This window comes from Takifugu flavidus, chromosome 19, assembly GCF_003711565.1.
Source record: "Takifugu flavidus isolate HTHZ2018 chromosome 19, ASM371156v2, whole genome shotgun sequence".
Taxonomy (NCBI): Eukaryota; Metazoa; Chordata; class Actinopteri; order Tetraodontiformes; family Tetraodontidae; genus Takifugu; species Takifugu flavidus.
Window position 1 is genome coordinate 11,061,925 of NC_079538.1, and position 19,911 is coordinate 11,081,835.

Genomic DNA, 19,911 nt, shown 5'->3' on the forward strand with positions numbered 1-19,911 from the left:
CGACTTTTGTAGGACGGTGATGTCACAGCGCCACCGTGTGGAGCGCTTCCTCACAGCAGGGGCCAAATGCTGCCTGACGTGGCGCCCCGGTACGGGGCCCCGGGCTCCCCCGTGGGCCGCGGTGATTGGACCAAGTACCTGTTTGGCTTCAGCGAACCGTGTAAATAACGCAGGTGGCGGGCGCGTGGACGGACGAGCGCGTGAGTTATGTAAATAAAACAGAAGCGAAACCGGGTCACGCACTTCTGGTGTGAAGGCACAGACGGAGGTAATGTTTGACAAGCAGTCGGACAAAAGCGTTTGGGTCTTAACACTGGGCAAACTCGGTAATTACCGCTGATGTCGATTAGTCTTTAATTGTGTTTGTTTTCTACCTGAACGTGGGCCATATGTTAGTGTCGAGCCCGGTTGATGTTGCAACACGCGTAAACACGCGCCCTTTCCTCCTCCACCTCCGCAGACATGTCTCTCCTGACGCGTTCAGGCTGATCGGACCCTCCGCACCCACCTGTCGCGGCCATGCCTCAGCTGCGGGCCGCCGCGGTGCTGCAGCTCGGCCTGCTGCTGTCCGCGGTGCCGGCGCAGTACTTCATCAGCCGCTGGAGCGGCTCCACGGCGGCGCAGCGCTACCATGCGTCCACACGGTAGGACCCGCGCGTTTGCTCGCTCTGTATCAGAATGTCTATGGACGTGCGTGAGTTGATATGGTTAATTAAGTCTATTAACCCTAACCCTTTACATAAATGGATTATTTTAATTTTGGAGTCTTCACATGTCCCAAGAGTTTTCTAGTCCCTTTCTGTATGCCAACAATAACAATGATGTTTCAGGCTGGTAAGAATTTGGAGAGACTGGCGGAAGTCCTACCTCAACAGCACTGTGTGGATGGAGTGGGCGAACAAGCACTTCTCCAAAGTCATGTATGCAATTAAAAATAAATACATAAATCCAGTAAGCCCCATGCCAGTGCACATGCATCCATTTGTAATACACAGGTCTCTGGTTGGCTTAGAGGATGCCCAAATGGCTCAAGAGTCACTGGCCCTTGAGGCCATGATCTTTGACAACGACCAGGGTTTCTTTGGAGGTTTGTAAGCTTATTTCAGCTCATGTCTTCACATGACCACGATCCACAGCCTCTCCGCCTCTGACTGGTTGCTGTTCTCCTTGCTGCAGCCTCCAAAACAGTGCGCAGCCCTCGTCCTCCGTACGTATTTCTGCGAGTTGGGGAGGTGGTCATGGAGAGCAAGAGGCATATGGTTGGGGTGGTGGTGAGCTGGGACCCGGAGCTGAGAGCTCCTCAGAAGTGGATTGACAGGGTATACTCCGTCTCTGAGGTCAGCAGCTGATTGGGTTCTTTTTGTGCTTCATAAATTCATTTCCTAATTACAAGAGGGTGTAAAGCTCCAGTTGTCTCTATTTTCATGACCACAGGGCCTCAAAGCAGAGAACACCCCTCATTATAAAGTTGTGTTCGGTGGGCATGACGACAACTCTGTGATTATTGGATATTTGCCACAGACGCAGCTGGAGCGCATCACCGGGTTGAGGGTACGTAGTAAAAGAGATCCTAACACATCACCAAACTTGTTTGACACATCATGGACTTACTGATGGATGTTGTAGCCGGACATTCCCACTCTGGAGAATTACTTCACACATTATGACGGGGAGCGGTTTGCCATGCAGCCCTGGCTCAGGGAGCTGTTTCCCGAGGACGTGGTTGAGGACGAAGAGCCGTTCACCTGGTAGCAGATCCTTTCCCAAAGGGTTTTTTCTTTTACTGCACATTTGCAGTAATGTCTGGCATCAAACTACACAGTATTTTAATTTCTTCTTTCAAAAAGACAGAAAATTTAGGTTTTAAGGAAATGTGTAAATGATTGAAATAATGGAGAAACCTTTTAAGTGCAGTTTTTTTTAGCTTGTAATTTTTGTGTTACTTTAACCAGGAAAACCTTAAAAAGTGGACTTTAATTGGTGGAGCAATAAAACACTTCGAACCGTGACCTGCTGCATATTTTCATAGTTTTTTCCTGCTGCTGTCTCTGAGGCTGAAGGACACCGACACTCGTGAGGACACGGCCACTGTGGGCATGCATGTATGGTGAGGAAGAGGCGCAACACGTTGACTTCTGCCCTCCTCTTCATGCTCATTCCTCCACTCTTTGGCCTCCTCCTCTCTGACCAGTTGGGGGGGTCCCAGCGTGTGTCCCAGCAGCTCACTGATATCTCGGGCCTTCTGATGAGCATTTTCAACCGCTGCTGCGCAGGCACGCTGCCTAAAGTTCAGACAAACACCAACATATGGAGGAATCTGATTGTGAGAAAGCTTTGGATAGGACTTATTTATTTACCTCATCTGACCCAGGCATTCTGTGCTGTGGTAGAACTCTGGTGTTCCCACACACACGCTCCTGTCCAGCTTCTCCAGCAGGAGGCTACATACACGCTCCATTATCTCAAAATCAGAGAAATTAACCAAGACCTGTGGGGATATTGGAATACGTTGCAATACATGCACAGCGGCATCTGCGAAAGGTCTCGATTTCCTCCACACTTCACCTCTGCATCCATGCGATATTGCTCGCCCTCCCTCTGCAGGAACTTCCTCACTGAAGCGTCTTTCTCACTGACACCATGTTGTCTGTTGAAATGAAAGTTGTGGCACAGAATTAGGTGCACGACTTCAATAATGCAACAAATAAGAACTCCTATTAAAATACAAGCCAAACTCGATGACTGCGTGCACAAATCAAAGAAATTATGCACCTTGCGTAGGTTTTTTTCTTTTTGATTCACGAATATAACAGGACAAATAAACGTAGCATTCCTTTGTCCATTCCGGGCCACCGTAGAAAGTTAGAGGGAACCGGGTGTTGATATTAACGGATATATTTTAATACTCAAGCAAACGAAATGGACGAGATTAGTATGATATGTATTAAACCCCAAAGTAGCATGCATATGTATAGTATCAAAGTACTGGCGGATATTAGACAGAAATCATTTAAAAAATGACACATTTGATCGTTAAAAAGTTAATCATACTTTTTGCACGGCTACTGCGTCACCACAGCATAAATTTAGAGCTTGTTTATTTGCATGTTTTCACCTGACAGAGTGTAGAATGTAGTCCAGGCGCCTTGCAACACTGGTGGTTGCTTCACTGACCGACTCCTTACTGCTGCCCAGTCTGAACCGCACCGACACTCGGTCCGCCGGACAACAAACTTCTGCTGTTCCCGTGATGTGCACCTCCCGTTCCCGCTGACCGTGACTCTGAGGACTCATTTCGGGTCCCCGTTCTTTCTCCTTTACGGTAAACTGACGACTAGGAGCTGGTGGAACCACAGCAAAGAGCCGACTTTGGTTGTCCATTACGCTTGGTGGCGGGATACGCCACGAGCTTCCAGCTGCTATGGCAATAGGCGAAAGGCCCGACGGGATATGTAGGCTATTGGGAAGGGAGACGCTCCAACGCTTTAAAAACTATTCAAGCTATCTACATTTACCAGGGAAATATTTAATCAAAAAATGTACACTTTGCTTTATTTTAAGAATGTTTTTTAGTTGTAATACACCACGTTTCCCGCTGAATAGTCATCATGTCACTCCTTAGTCGAGAGATGGCAGCAAAGTCATTAAAACCCAAAGTTTTGTACAATGTTGGGGAAAAAAAGAACGGATTGCACTTATTTTAACGTGTACGTAAATAATGTAAAATTAAAAAATATAAGCAGCCTTTTGTTACTTTAGTGATGGTAAATCACCACACAGTCTAGAATCTTGCAAAATACTCATTTTTAAATAAAATGTCACTTCAGCACATTTGTGACTTGACTTGTCCAAGAACACTGGCACACAACACAGATTTAATATAATTTTGCCTGCTGCTTTCTATAAACACCATTGTTTGTTTTCTTTTCCTGGAGTACTTAACCGTGAAATATGGTTCATAATCGCAATCTAAAATTACAAGGCAGTATTTGTTGTTCAAGTCTCAGATTTCACCGGTTTCCCTTGTGCCTTGTACGCGACCCTAAATGTGATGTCCAGCTCCAGCCAGGAAGGGCGGTGAAGATATTTTCGGAATGAAGACATCGTTTACAGCATGCTCCATCAGAAGGTGAGGACATTTTCTTTGTGTTCTTTTCAAACAAATACAGGCAGCACGTCTCGATGATGGGATGTATGGGACTATTTGCTTTTAGTTGTCGTCAAGACAATAAGATGTTTTATTCTTGCCAGAAAATTATGAAGAAAGAAAATAATAAAAAGCTGATTGATAAAGATGATATAGAGCCCTTTGAAAGGTAAAAAACATCCAAATCCAGTAAAATGTTTCTTGCTCTCTGGGATGGAATAATAAAGGTTGGCATGTTTGGAGGCCCTCTATGTCTCACTGTAGAACTTATTTAAAGCTGGTGTAGCTTCCCTGCAGGTTTAGTTTGATTTTTCTGGATAAATCCCGACATCCCCTCCTCTGGCTGTGACAGGAATTCTATTTTCTGACTCTAGTTCTTTATTTTTCATGGATTTTCATTCATTTTGAATGCCTACCGATTTTATGATTTCTCCATTAGCTTTGAATGGACACTTTCTTTAGCTGAACTGAATTCCCCACATGTCAGTATAATATCGGAGATATTTTCTCATGCTCGGCTCTAAAGTCAACATATGTAAACAACTCATAGTCAAATAAACAGCCCGGTCTGCAGACGTTCTTGTTCCCATCGCTGACTCGGACTCTGTGTGAGCTGATAATTTGACAACACGGGAGAAAAAGCTCAGGTGTGCTCAGATTAAACAGCATCATGACCATTGTTGTCACACCTTTCCTTTCCTCGGGGGGCTCCATAATCTTCTACTGACAGGTTCCCGTGTTGGGCTCATGCACATACACACAGATAACTGCTGAACCTGTAGTAATGGCCTCATAAAGGCCCAACATCTGTTGATTGCAATAGAGAATTCTGCCCCACAGATACTCAGGACAAACACTCACCTCTGCCTGATGGTTTTATGAAGTCTTCAGCAGACAAGGATGCCTGGCTCAGCAGTCTCACTGATGACATCACAATTACATGCATGTGTTCTTCACGCAGGTGGTACGACCAACTCAAGTGAGTTGATGAGGTCACCTGTATGCCCCGCCTCATCTCTGCATGCCCTCTCTTCCTTTTTCAGTCTGTATGGAATGATTACATCCACTTCTTTCCCTGCATTTCTTTGCTGCAGATGCTGCTGTGTTTTTAAGGCCTGGTTGAGTTTCAGAGCTCTATTAAAAGTTCAAAGGCAGCATTTACTACTGTAACTGGAGCTAGTCTGCACTGAGGCTTTTCACTAATGAGTGCACAGCACGCACGCACACACACACACACACACACACACACACACACACACACACACACAGCAACACATGTTTCCCTCATGAGATCTTCAGTGACGTTCCTACAAAAGTCATTGTCATGGCAGAAATCTTGTCTTTTTCAGATCCAGAGATGAATCAAACTTTAACGAGCTTTTCATCGCCCTGTTCCTGTTTATTCCCTCCCTTTTGCTTTCTCTCCCCTCCTTTCCAAACAATAAACCGGGCCGCCCTTCTGACCACTTTGATTTATAAGATCTCCGTGTTTTCCTCACGTCTCAGGAGCCTCTGGTCACCATCTTCTTTTGTTTAGTCGACACGCTTTCAGAAACTCTTTTAAGCCGGTATTGACAGATGCGCTTGAGTAGATATCGTTAAACATTGAAGTGGATTTATCTCTGCAGTCGTGGCCTTTACAAGATAAAGATCTCTTGTTGGGTCCAGCAACTGTCTTTTTCTGACATGCTCCAATCTTGTCTGACATTACGGACACACCTAATATATGTGTGTGTCTGCTGTTGTTGTCGAATGCAGGAAGAAATCAAAGGAACCGGATGATCGGTGGGTTCGCACACAAACCTTTTATAACAAATTAGAATTTAATAATGTTTGTTGAGTCTTCAGATCTCTGCGAATTTGACCTTCCTCGGATGTCTGACATTCCAAAGTAAACACAAAAACAAACAATTCAGGCTGCAAGGGCTGGGATTGATGGATGGCAAAGACATACTTCACTGTGCCCACAAGTGTGTGTGTGTGTGGTGTGTGTGTGAGAGAGAGAGAGAGTGAGAAAATCAATATGTGATAAATATGTGTTAGTTTTCTTCATTTTCTTCCTTTGCAATATGTCAACCTCCATTGTAAAGGTCATCCTACTCCTCCAAAGATCTTTCTTTCCCCTGTATGATTGGAATTTAGCAATTTAGAAATAGACAACAAACGTCCTGCTTCTATATGGTGAAATGAAAAATATGCCTCCTTTTTCTGTTGCGTTTGGTTGAATCCACGCCGGCACATCTGAGTGCTACGGCTGTGTTTTGCTACAGGAGCCACAGTTCGTGGAGCCAGGACAGAAAACCTGGGGAAGTGGGGGTCAGAAACCCAAAACGCCAAACGTTTATTATTACCCGGTTAGCGGAGGACTTGCCTTCAAGCGAGAATCTCCAGCAGTGACCCTTGGCCCTACTGTTCGACTCCCTCCATGCTGTAACTTCTGTCCTTCTCCCGTTTCACATTTGTGGTCAGGAAATGTTGAAAGCAGAATAAAAGAACACAATGGAATACTATGTGAACAGCGGCTGGGAAGCCAGGAACGGTGGAGGGTTCCAAAGCAATGTTCCCACTTTGGACCTCTTCATATTTACTTGTATGTCAGAGATTGACAGATGAGTGAAAAATACACTTCACAGCTTTTTGTCGTCCAATAACCGGCCCGCGGTCCTGAACTCCAAACTTCTTTCATCAGTCGTTCCACATTATTTCATTCTTCCCCCTCTTTGTCTCCTGGCTGCAGTCATTCCTCTGACCTCATGGGACCGTTGCTACTTTGCTGCCCGTTGGCACGGTGGATAATAAACACCCCCGCCGCGCTCCCTGCGTCGGGCCGGGGGGCAGGAAGCCCCGCTCACGCGCACCTGCACCCACTGCAATGACAACAAGGACCATCTGTCCATCAAACCTGCCTCTGAAAGAACCTGTTCTGAGAGATAAACACACATACTCGCTTGCAGCCGCAGAGTGGACCAGGGTCAAAGGTTAAAGAACCTCGTTTCCTGTCCAGACAGACGGGGGCTCACCGCCACCTCCTTACTTCCACCCAGTCCCCTCCCCTTTTCTTCTTTTCTTTATTTGCTGAGCAGCAGAGAATGGCTTTTTTGATGGATAGCTGTGTTTATGACAGCCTCTTAGCTGGTGGAGCTCATCTCGGTGCCCATTAATCCTGCTTATTTCCTCCACACATCCTGGAACTCTAAACTGCAGGCAGGCCTGTTTTCACAAGAAATGACAGCGTAAACTAATCTCTTTAAGTTGCGGCACATTTTTAAATTTTTTTTTTTTAGTCTGCTCTCGAGAGCTTCCTTCAAAGGCCACGACCTTAGGTGCCTATTATTGAAACCAGTGCTTTGAAATTGAATGCAATGTAATGCTTTGCATTAAATTAGCTGTCAATGGAAGAAAAGAGCTTTTTTAGAACACACACAGGCAAATAAACCTATTCTAATTACGCTTTCATGCCATATAGCTGAGCTCTAAGTGATTTATCCTCCTAAATTTACACTGTCTCAAAACTGGATACGTCCTTTTCAAACACGAGACAAATCAGAGAGGACTTGACTCCTTTTCTGCCCGCATCTGCTTCAGAACCGCCGCGGTGCAGGGCTGCCCTGGTAATAGCCCGACAGATTAATGTGAGGACTTATTGATGTAATGACGGAGCCATGAAAGAGAACTCTGGGCTGCAGTCTGAGCCCAACACGTGAGCCTAATGGAGGGAGTGTGTGTGTAAGCACGCATGTGTTACGGGTTTGTGTGCATATGTGGTTTCTGGAATGAAACAGATGACATTAATTGAGAAAAAGGGACTTTTAAAATGGAGTTCCCTGAGATTTCATTGTGCATAGAAAATACCTGATTTTGGATGCATGCGGAAAACTGCGTGATCTCACACACCCCTGGTATTCCTGCTCATGCATGTATGTGTGTAAGTGTGTGTGTGAGTGCTGCTTGTGTGTGTTTTGTGGTTCTCACCTGCTTTTGTCTGTTGAAGATCAGAACAGCTCCTATGGACAGAATGTTTGAAGCCTTTTAGGGGAGGCTGAGAAAATAAGGCTAAAATTAAAGTGGTACCCTCACTTCTAGCACCCTACAGTGTGTGCGTGTGTGTGTGTGCGCGTCCACAGATTCTACGGTGAGGCCCAGCAGGTGCTGACAGGATCCCTCCCCTTCTTCTTGTCACTCCCTGTACAACCCTATTTTCTCTATGTGTGCGTGTGTGTGTGTGTGTGTGTGTGTATGTGTGTGTGTGTGTATGTGTGTGTGTATGTATGTGTGTGTGACATTAAAGTGATTGACAGCCAGACGGTCAGGAGGATGATTGGGAGCAGTTGTGGGAAGCGCGGGACCTCAGTGCCTCCTAGAGTTTTTAAGCCCTGAGGGTGAGAGAGAATCCTAACAAGATTTTAGATTTTTTTTTAAATTCTTTTTTGGTAACTTGTACAGCTAAAGCCTCTGTGTTTGCAGCAGCTTTATGAGGAAAGAGAATTGTTCTCTTGAACTTGTATCACAACTTGAAAATGGCAAGGAAGACATTTTTTTCTTTTGTTCTGGTCCTTAGTAACACTTAAAACTAGCTTAAAACTAGCTTAGCTACAAGTGCTCATGATTGTATAAATCCATCTTTATACACAAACCTATATTAGCTTCACAGAATACAAACTCAAAAAGCTTAATTTGATCAAATTTGCGCTTTTTTAAAGCATCGGTCAATTGAATGACTCCCAACCTAATCGGCATTTAGCTGTATTTTTGTTGGTTTCAGCACAGCGGGCTGCCGGGGGCCATCTTTGAATGACAGAGGTGTAAATCTACCGCCTGTGTGCCTGAGGTAACGTCAGTTTCTTTCTGGCCCGGAGACCTGCTCGCAGATCAATAAAGTTAACTCAAAACATTCACACTCTGCCATCTGAAATCAACCATTTAATGAGTTGCTGTTCCTGTAAAAGTGGAAAAGGCCCCTTCAGATTTATTAGAACGGAGAGAGCGGAATTCCAGAGAGTCGGGAAAGGAGGCCGAGCAGTTTTCCCCTTTTTGGATCCATCTGAGGGCGAAGCGTTCGAGGGCTATGGGTTGGATTTCCATGCAACAGACAAATAAACAATAAAAATGGCATCCGCTTTTTACGAGCGTGCATTCTTAGCTCTTGAAGCAATGGCAAGTCCGAATATTGCGTATCTGTTTTCACAAATCGGTTCGCCTCCAGCAACATGGCTCATCAACAAATCCCTAAAAACCCTCACAAATGGGACCGATAGTTGCGTAAAAACGCCATGCCGTTGCGGCGAAATCTTCGGCTCCTCGTTGTCCGTCTCGCTCCTGATGATGTGTGAAACATTTTCTGGCAAAACGTGAATGCGGAGGCTTTTAAGACGCGGAGCTCAATGCTTGTATTAGTTTAACGAGCGGTAAGTGTGGAAAACAGATACTCCTGATGTGATTTCTATTATTCGAATGAAACCGAGCCAGACTGTACGGCTGACCGCCACGTGCAGGCTGGGTAAAATGTGTCGAGGAAGCATCAGCTGCATTGTGTAATGAAGCGTGGTCCATCCAGTGGACCAGATTAGCCTTTCTCCTTCCTCTCACCATAAATATGGATCCTTTTTTTTAAAAAAAAACCCTGGCCACGGCCCATCAGTACACCCTGTTACGTACTTCCACACAGCACTGCCTACCCGAGGATCGCCGGACGATTAGTTTATGGCGATGGAGTGTTCATTTACTGTCCGCTTCCTCTAATCTCTCATCCCCCACGACCGGCCAGGCAGCCCCGAAGGCCACACAGGAAGAGGAAGGAAGACGGTTGAAATTGTCCTTTTTATGGCAAGCTGACGTTTGGGATTAAACTCACAACTTTTTAAGATAAATCCCTGGAGCAAATGCCAGACGGAGAAAGTTTCCTTTTTTTTCCCTCGGCGGCAAAGAAAACAGCCCAAGCTAACAGGCGCGCATGGAAAGAATTAAGGCCAGCGGCCGCCGCGTCAGCTCAGGTGTGGTGCTGTAGGGCTAAATGTGGGCATTGTGGACGAGCAGTGTGATGGCACATAGCTTGCTGTGCACGAGTGTAATGTAAAAATGGACCCGAGGAGCCGGTGAAACTGTGAGGGGAAAAAAGAGGTTTAAGATTTGAGGCGCTAGCATCTCTGCCCTGGTAATGGCCTGTTTTTACATGTGAGCCTGCGTGTTTGTGTTTCTAATGGGCTTTTAATTTGATAAGCAGTTGGCGGATTTGGGTTTTCAGCTGGGCTGGAGGGATGTGGGACTGTATATTTTGGGTAAACATTGCAAGAAAAAAGGACTTTGGGGTTTATCAGTCCGTCTGTATATCCCACTGGATAGGCATGTCTGTCCACATAAAAAAGTCTTTTTCTGGGCAAAGCGGTCAACCTTGCTCCAGGGGTGAGTAATGGCCTTAACACCTGGGACACGGATGTTGGACAGCCTGTCTGCTCCGGCGTGGCCCCGGCAGGTAACGAGGAATCATTTAAATCAGTGGACTGAATCTGATTCAGATGTCATGTGGACACGGATGCTCTGTTTTTGTCTGCTTTATTTCCCCCCACACTCGGCCTTCCATGCAGTAAAAATATATAAGATTGTTTCCTCTGGACCGACTGCTCTGGTGGTTTGGGAGATCAGGGGGTGGGGGTGGGGGGGTTCACATTTACATCACTCTGTAGTACTTTGACAAGGACTTTTATCATTAAACATATCTGTTAGGGTTGTTTCCGCAATCTCAAACGGTAACCAAACACGAGATTGTATATTTTCATGACTCCACCTGGACGTGTCATTCCTGTCTAGTTTTATCTTAACATGTCAGAGAACTCCTCTGGATCAGTTTAGAATCTAATAAAGGCATCCACAACACAACTGTGTCATAACCTTAGCTGTTACAAAGAGGATTCAACCTGGAAAGAGTGGTTCCTGACCTTGTTCCTATGGCCTGGGTGTTGGGCCTGTGGTGAGGCTGTTCTATGGGACACATATGGAGGAAGGTGGTGATGGGGGCTGTAATGTAGTCACAACAGAGGGTTCAGAGCCAAAGGAAATAAGGATCCCTTGCTCTTTCCTAAACAGGATATGTGGACGGGACCACACGCATGACATTCTTTATTTGTATCTTCATATAGATCAAATGTGCTCGCTCTTTTGGCCACGTTAGGTTCTTCTCACACTGGTTTTAGTTGATCCTGAAGAGCCTGTTTTTCAAACACACACGCTGTTCCTATCTGCATTCCGCGTTCCCTGAAGAGCACGCTCAATGAATGGCTCCACTGTCTCTGTCATATCTTTTTATTCCTCCTCCTCCTCCTCTTCCTCCTCCTCCTCCAGCTGACAAGGAAGTTAACAGACGCGCTGTGTTAACATGGAGCTCGTCTTTCACTCTAAAACTTTGTTTGTGAGCTTTGTGCACTAGTGAAAATTCCCATTTATTCCCATTCCTACTGAGGGTTCCCATAATAGGGCCTCACACCTTTGATGAAGCTTTACTGATGGCTTGATGGGCTTTATGGTAATCACACACACACACACACACACACACACACACAGGTGTTCATATATGCTTTTCCTGTGTAACGTACTGATTTAGACCACCGGTGTGCATGTGTGTGTGTCTGTGTGCATTTGCGATGTTATTCCAGGTGTTTTATCCTGAAGGGTGTGTGTGTGTGCATCATTTGGAGAGCAGAGAGAGGAGAGGTACCGTCCTTCATCACCATGCACAATGTGTATGTGTGTGTGTGTGTGTGTGTGTGAGGGCTGAACTTCCATGGTCAGCACACACCCAGAGGTGCAGGAGAAGTTGTTTCTCAAAGAAAAGGGATGTTCAACAGTAGAAGTTGCGACTTAAATGTCACGTCAAGCATGTTAAAATGGAAAGATTCCATTTAGGGAAAAGAAAAAAAAAGAAAATGTTTCTCGCTGCAGAATATGGGTTCATGTTTTACGGGTTCAGTGAACTCGTCTGTCTGAGGCGGTCAGGCCGGCAGTCCCGTAGCGCCCCACCAGCTTCACATATGTTAACCGGGTGAGTTCCCTGCGAGGCTGCAGGCGCTTCGCGGTTCACTGCGCACACAAAATCACCACAGTCACAAAGTGTGCACCGTCTACAAGGGAAACCGAGTTTTAATGACGGGGTGGATGCATTCAAGTGCTGCTGTAAAAAAAGAAAAATGAAATGACTTTTTCATCTGGTCTGAAATCAAATTAAATCGTATTTGTTTATCAACCAATAATCAGTCTTTCAACGTTTTCAATTGGTTTTTCTTATCTTTAGTTTGACTTTTAGTCACGTTTGTAAATGTAGCTGTGCTGTAAAAACAGAAGAGAGAAGCTTTTGTCCACCGCGTGCTGTAGGTACACTGACCTCAACAGTCCAACGGTGGCCTTTGACCTCTCACCGCCATTTAAAGGAGCCATTTGCCTCTCCTTCTTTAGCTCCTGGTGACCTTCTGGGACCACATTCACACCACACACGGAGGCTCCACAGTAAGGGCTGAACTGGCCCTGCAGGTCTTCTCTGGAACATCTAAATACAGCGCGTCAGCTCTTTAAAGCACCAGTGCCCGTGTGCTGCAGCAGCGTTCATCGCTAACCGCTGTCCGACTTCCACTCTGGGATCTTCAGAAGCAGGTTAATAAAGGAACTGTTGGAATAGTCGAAGCTGTGGCGTGTTGGACATATCACCGTTGCGATGGCAGGCTGATAGCTTACCTCAACATCAAGCCTTTGAAACACCTAAAGACACACACACACATACACACACACATACACACACACACAGCGGCTGTCAGCAGGCAGCAGTGTTGCGGAGGATATAGAGAGTGCTGAAGCTCACCGTGACTCCAGGAAAACGTCTGAACTCACTTCCACCTTCAGCAGGATGAAAGGCGCTCAGGGAGCTAGAGTTCCACTCCCTACAGTGTGTTGCTGTGTGTACATCAATGAGTGTGTGGGAGCGTTACAAAGCTCTGCTGCCCCTATCTCCTGGTCTTTAGCGGTCCCAGAATAAGCACATTACAAATTCACACATCCCCCCTCCGACAGCCCCACACTCCCAGCCTCTATCTTTCCACATCTGATACAATCACAACATGGCTACAAAGAGGCGGCCAGGCAGGGGGCACCAGCTTCTGAGCGTGTGCGTCTTCAGCTCTATTCACACGGCAGGATGCGGGTTTTTGGCACTTGAAAGCCGAATGGTGAGAAAGAGCGTTGGACCCTCAGGAACCCGCCGATGCTTCGGCCCTTTTAAATATCAGAAACCTCGAAACAGGAAAAGGAAATGTGACTGTGCTCCTTTCTTCTTGTCGGCTTCTCCTCCTTTTAATTTACCCAAGAATATCAGAGAGCATCGAGCCAGACTGGCGTTAAAACAACGGCGCGCCCTGACCCAACCCAGAGCTTCGATGGCTTCAGTCCCCAAATGATCCAAACGGATCAGGCTCACACATCCACCGCTTGATGCAGAGTTTGCGCCACACTAACAACCCCCCCCCCCCCCCATCATTCCACAAATACACACAACACACGCCGCGTCTATACACACGTGAGATTGAAACTCAGTTAAGTTTTACAGGTGCGCTGAAGCGGATAATTAGCCTGTTAGCTGCCACTAATGAAATCTCCACTGCTGTGGCCTCCACTGCTGTTGGGGCAGAGGCCACTTTCCTGTTTGGATAGGAAACACTTTAAAGCAGAGCCGAGGGGAGTCGGCATGTGTGCGTGTGTGTATGTGTGTGTGTGTGTGTGTGTGTGTATGTGTGTGGAGAGAGCCAGCGCGTTGGAGTCTGATATGTTTATTCAACAAAAGACAGGATGAAAGGTGGGAAGGTCGGTTTTATACGCGAATGAGGAGTAAAGGAACAGGTGGAAATTGCATTTGACAGTTTCTGGGTGCTTTTATTTTCCTGAAAACACACACGGTCAGCTTTTTGGACTCAAGGCAAAAACGCTTGTGCTGAAAAAAAGGTTGCACCGCATTCATTCAGAGAGGCTTTCTCTGAAATGCTTCGGCCCCTTTTACATGATTGTCGACCTTCGCTCATTCTCTAACCTCCCACCTTCATGCTGCTGCGTTCCTTGAAGCTGCTGCGTTCCTTAAAGCTGCTGCGTTCCTTGAAGCTGCTGCGTTCCTTGAAGCTGCTGTGTACCTTAAAGCAGCAGCATGGAGCACCGGCGCGGCCTCCAGGCAGGCAGAACCCCTCGCTGTCCTGTCTCTTCCTGCCAAACTCTCAAACTGCTGAGCTGCAGCAGAAAAGATCCAAGTTCCTCCGGCTCCCCTCCGACCCTCGCGTCTCTTTGGGAGAAGGAATGTGCACGGCAGCACATGCACACTCTTCATAAATTCATCCTCTTTGTCATTTTTAAAGCTGTCCGCTGCATATCTGTCACTCTGCCCCGTGTGTTGATTTGGGAGGTGAACGCAGATCTCTGTCATTCTGTTGGTGTTAAAGGTCACTGGCAAGATGCAGCCTCAGAGGTGGTTTACAGCCAGCGTGTGTGTGTGAGTGTGTGTGTGTGTGTGTGTGTGTGTGTGTGCTTGTGTCCCCAAATGAGGTGTGTTCAGCTTTAGCCATCACCTCTGTGACACTCTGTCCCTCAGTGGGCAACAGTGAGAGCAGGAGAGAGGCTGCAGGAGACAGGACAGATGTGGCCGTAGTGATGGTGAGGAGGGGAACGACGCTACTGAGGAGAACATTAGAGCAGAGAGAGACAGGACAGGAGAGAGGAACCACAGGATGGTGGAGGTTTGAAGTCAAAGTCCAGGATCTGAGTGTAACACTAACTTGTCCTCCATGTTGGCTCCTTCTCCTCTCTTATTTCCCATGTGCTCCTCCTCTCCCTCATCATCTTCTTCACCATCTTCTAACCACCGTGTCCATGAGTGCTCCCTCAGACTCTCCATGTTCTTCCACATGTCGAAGAGCATAGTTTTGCTTGTTTTGATCTCCCTTTTTGGGTGGAAGAATAAAAAATTTACCATCTTTGTTCTTGGATGGAGCCTGGAGGGGACAAACTTCAAACTAGCTGAAAGTTTTAAAAGTCACGCACATACATTTCTAGGGAGTAAAAGAATAGTGTGTGACCTTACAGATGAAAGAAAGGAGAGAAAGAAGGAGGAACAAAAGAGAAAAAAGGCTGCGATGATGATGACGGTGGTGGTGGGCTTTACGATGTAAAGTTCTGATGGGAATTTCAGCTGCTTGGACCAAAAGGAACAAAGCAGATGTACTCTGGATGTGTGTGTATGTGTGTGTGTGTGTTTGAGAGAGAGAGAGAGAGTGACAGAAAGAGAGAGGTTATGAGGGAGGTGTGTGTGCAGTTCTTTTTGTGCTCGTCCCTCTCTGAGGAGCTGTAATTGATCTGTCTCTGTTAAATTCTGCGACCCACCGAGATGCACACACACACACACACCACACACACACACACACACACCCACACACACACACACCCACACGCACGCACACACGCACGCACGCACGCACGCACACACACACACACACACACACACACACACACACACAGGTTCCAGGCCTTGATCTGTGTGGACCAATGAAGACATCACACAACAACTGTCGTCACACTCTTCCCATTACGGAATCATGCACATCTGGGCGCGTTTCAGCGGAGGTCAGTCCACATCACAACCTTCTGGTTGTCTTAAATTTAACGCTAATAAAGATTTTCCACTTTCTAAATGTTTAATCTTTTTTATTTCACAATAAATAAACCAAAAAGAAATTGTTTAATTGCTATTATTGGCTTTATATAGTTCCAGAAATGAGACACATTGTCGGTAATAATAGTCATAATAGTATAATAGAAATAAAAACATGTGCCATTTATATGCATTAAACTCAGTGAAAACATGTCCAGTATTGTACATGTGCATAAATATCTTTACATGTTATTTACAATCATTTTAATCCCATGACATTTAACGCCAATATCTTATTTTATTATATGCTACTCAAATTATTCGCTGGACATTAGCAGCATTTGGCCCATCTATGTTCCCTTCACGTCCACCCATACATGTTGGGGTTTGGGAGGCCAGGTCACAGCCTCAGGTCCTCTGTCTTGGTCTGGACTTATTGCTGTATGGTCTTTGTGGTCTGGCTGGTCACATAATCCCACCAGGGTCTTTCAGTTGAGTCTGGCACCGCCGTCAAACTGTGGACTTCGATATGGAGACACGCGAACGCTAACGCTCCGTTTTCTGTTGTTATTCTGAAAGACGAGCCAAGTTATTTAAAGCCGAACTCAGTTCTGTCTGTTAATTAAGTTCAACAGAGAAATGACGTCCTTTGAAGAAAGGACCATTAAAATGTTTGGAATATTTCCTCTGAGTTTGCTTTAAAAAACAACCAGACCCCGAGACCACAGTCGACAAAGTTTCATTTAAAAACATTAAAAGGAGGAGACGCGGAGGGAAACAATCAGCATGAATGTGAAAGCCACACGCACGCACACACCAGTGGCGTTTTGAGCCTTCTTTGCGTGCACGGCGGGCAACCATGAGCAGAGAAAATAAACCAAATGCTATTTTGATTGTCGGCATATTTCAACATGTCCCTTCCCAGTGAGGAAACATATAATGGATCTTAAAAGGGCAGGGGAATGACTTAATAGTTATTATTTTATGTGGTTAGGGAATGTGATGATTTCCACTTTGTAGCTTTGTCAACTGCAGATGTTTACTTTGTGGACTCGGTTTCCCGAGAATTAAACAAAGGTTCTGCGGAGCGATCCCTCTGCATACATCAGCATCTTGGACGCAGGTGAACATAATATTCCAGAGTAAAGAAATACAGCAGGAGAAAATGGAATGACATTTATGTCCTGCTTTATGTTTAGAGCTCATATGGTACCATTATTGGCGGTAAGTAGCATAAGCTACATTTCAGCACTGCGGATGGCTATTCATCTCCCCAGAACCTTTGGATCTTCTGCTTCTGTGTCAGAAAGGGTTTATTTCATACCTGACAACCTCAATGAGATTTAAAAAAAACAAAAAACCAAACGTCCTTTATTTCATGCACCAGTTAAACAACTGGCTAATGGCTAGCATGTAGCATCCGTACATGTTAGGGTTTAGTTTTAATGCATCTGCACATTTCAAAATTTTAAGGTGTGCCTTAGAATCATTAAAAGGCTCTTGTCTAATTCACCATCTGCTCCATTTGTACCAAAAACTACTTTTGACGCAGTATTTGACAGCATTTAGCCGTGGTTAATACTGTATCTGTGTCTCCCGAGAGTCTCCTGAGAGCTGAAACTTGATGCTGCTGATAGCTGTTCTGTGATTATCCAGATGTAGATGTCTTGGCTGCGACACTGAAATATTTTGGGAAATCTGGCGATAAACTTGCTCACACACGGGAGAAAAAAACCCCACACGCCCGCCACATTCCCGTATGTTCCTGACCTTTGGGGGCATCTGATTTCCAGAGAACAGGAGCGCCATTGCCGACATATTGTGTTGCGCAACTCCCTTAACTTTGTCGTATCATCAGTCATCCAAGAACACTTCAAAGACTCGACTATGGCATTCCTGCTCATTGTGAGACATTTCTCTTTCTAACTTGGTGCTGGTGGTGATTCGTTTCAACCAATATGAATCAGGTTAGAAACGCTCCGTTCATCATCTCTCAGCATGAGCAGATTATTAAGAGTTTGAACCTTTTCTGTAAAAAATTGTCCACTTGGATGCAGCCGCCATGACTATTTTCCTGGCCTTAATCTGCCGTTCTGTCTGCAATGGGACAGTGAAAGCTGAGCTGCTAAAAGAGTTGGAAATCGACGCTGAGTGCTGTCACAGCCAACGTCACGCTTGGGTCTGGGACCGAGACGAACATTCAAAAGAGTTTATGTGTTTTGATTTCTCACCGTATTTGCTCAATAAAACATGTGAAAAGTAGGATATTTGAGCAGGAGGTTAAGAAATGTCACATCAGGCGTCTAACTTAAGGCCACGTCAACATGAAGTCAACATTTAATGGAGCTGGAAATTGATATTATGAAGTCTCTCACGGGGCTTTCATTTTATTAGAATTATTAGATCCTTGAGCATTTTGTAGGAATAAGACTGAATTTATAGTAATTTTTTGTTGGCACAACTTGAGCTGCAAACGTGCCCTTAAAGAGAAAGTGGGGAAGCATTTAATTGTTCCAAAAAATCAGCCCTAAATGTGTTTCCCAGGTCGATCAATATGTGGAATATATCCATCTATGTGGTTTTAACCCTTAATCCTAAAAAAGTTTCAGAGCCCCATTGATCTCATAACCACAAGTAAAATGGAAAATAGTAATTTTTCATACATAGTGTGTTTGTGTGGCGTCAAAGCGTTATCAGAGGGGCGTTGTGGGTGGAGTTTGTCAGGTTTGTGTCCCTACGTTGGTAAAACGTCAGCCAAAACTCCTCTGGGTGGGTTGAAACGAACAATTCCCCTGATCTTGTTTACACTGAAAATAAAAGTCCCGTCCTTTTAAATAAGGAATAAAGATTCCAGACATGTCAGATTAGTCACATGACGCGAGCCCACGGTGCATTAAAACATTTGTTAGCGGATGCGCACGACATGGTCCAACACACTCCGCTCCATCAACTGCTTTGGATCGAACTCGTCTTTCAGTCTTGTGTTTTCTTTTCGCCAACGTTTCCAATAAGTAATTATGTCAGAGTGTGTCATGGTACACTGTGTGTCTTCCCTGTGGATGTAATTAACACACACACTCACTGAGGCTCACACTCGCAGCGCCACGCTATGTCAAAGGCACGTCTCCTCCCAGTGCTGCTGAGAATAACCAGATTATTTTATCTGGAGATACCAGCTCCTTTAGACATGGCGGCGATGGAGCGAGCGCTCCACTTCTCTGTCTCCATCTGTCTGCCTCCTTCTGACTCTATCACACCCTCTTTTTCTACACCCACTCCCACTTGGAGTCATAAAAATGTTGTTGCGCAAAATAAATTGGATTTTATTGTGGATGGACGTGTTATTTTGTTGTGGGGAGGTCAGAAGGTCATCTTTGTCCACCAGACTCTTTGGTTCCAGTTCTGTTTTTTCTGGACACATAAACACAGATTAGCATTAGCGTTTAAATGGGAACTCAAAAAACACAAATGCTTTTGTGGTGAACTCTCTTGTGTGCCCACAATTGTTTCCTTATGTTCCCTGGAAACTTCTTCATTCTTATTTCTCCTCTTCGCTACTTGTCTTTTATCATCCTCTCTATCGTCTCCCCCTCTACATTTAATGTCTTTCCGGTTTTTGTGTCTTTTGCTAAGATAAGGGAGAAGCCAGTGAGGCCAATGTGTTACTATCTCAACAATGAGGAGCCTCATTTTTAAATTTATGAGTCTCTGAACGCCATCATTCTGCTGCTATGAGACAAGTAGTGAAAGAAAGAGTCGAGGGAGGAGATTGAGGGACATGAATGGACAGAAAGGAAGGATGGAAGGATGAGTAGGGGCGGGGGGGGCTGTGTGATAAAGGAATTATTAATGGTTTCATCATTTTTTTCTGCTCTTTCCTTCGGTGTTTTCTTAAGACACGGATACTCCCCCACTTCAAAGAAATGAAATGAACTTTTGCCATGTAAATACAGTCACACACACACACACACACACACACACACACACCACACACACACACACACACACACACACACACACACACACACACACACGCTTTTCCTCTGTGGTTTTCCTCTCAGTGGTCCTTCATCCTGTCTGAGCGCAAAAATAATCATTC

The 19,911-nt window shown here is 45.4% G+C and overlaps 2 protein-coding genes and 1 long non-coding RNA gene across 7 annotated transcripts; 1 reads left to right on the plus strand and 2 right to left on the minus strand.

Moving 5' to 3' along the window:
• Positions 1-58: 58 nt before the first annotated feature.
• Positions 59-2,009, plus strand: si:dkey-261l7.2 (uncharacterized protein LOC569751 homolog). Of its 5 annotated transcripts, none has more exons than XM_057017692.1 (7): positions 111-268; positions 461-644; positions 831-920; positions 996-1,087; positions 1,177-1,337; positions 1,435-1,551; positions 1,627-2,009. In XM_057017692.1, the coding sequence occupies exons 2-7, from the start codon at positions 520-522 to the stop codon at positions 1,750-1,752; spliced, it is 711 nt and encodes a 236-aa protein (XP_056873672.1). In that variant the 5' UTR covers positions 111-268; positions 461-519; the 3' UTR covers positions 1,753-2,009. The 5 variants fall into 5 exon arrangements, with proteins under 5 accessions (XP_056873670.1, XP_056873669.1, XP_056873672.1 ...); XM_057017691.1 differs by having other exon boundaries at positions 157-326; XM_057017690.1 differs by having other exon boundaries at positions 59-200; positions 831-1,087.
• irak1bp1 (interleukin-1 receptor-associated kinase 1 binding protein 1) lies at positions 1,903-3,435 on the minus strand. The gene is made up of 4 exons (XM_057017693.1): positions 3,116-3,435; positions 2,566-2,647; positions 2,358-2,488; positions 1,903-2,282 (listed from the first exon to the last, which is right to left on the minus strand). The coding sequence occupies exons 1-4, from the start codon at positions 3,379-3,381 to the stop codon at positions 2,024-2,026; spliced, it is 738 nt and encodes a 245-aa protein (XP_056873673.1). The 5' UTR covers positions 3,382-3,435; the 3' UTR covers positions 1,903-2,023.
• A 2,494-nt stretch (positions 3,436-5,929) lies between these two features.
• On the minus strand, positions 5,930-8,250 carry LOC130516572 (uncharacterized). The gene is made up of 2 exons (XR_008947520.1): positions 8,120-8,250; positions 5,930-7,014 (listed from the first exon to the last, which is right to left on the minus strand). It is a non-coding gene; the product is annotated as an uncharacterized LOC130516572 (long non-coding RNA).
• Between the last annotated feature and the right edge of the window lie 11,661 nt (positions 8,251-19,911).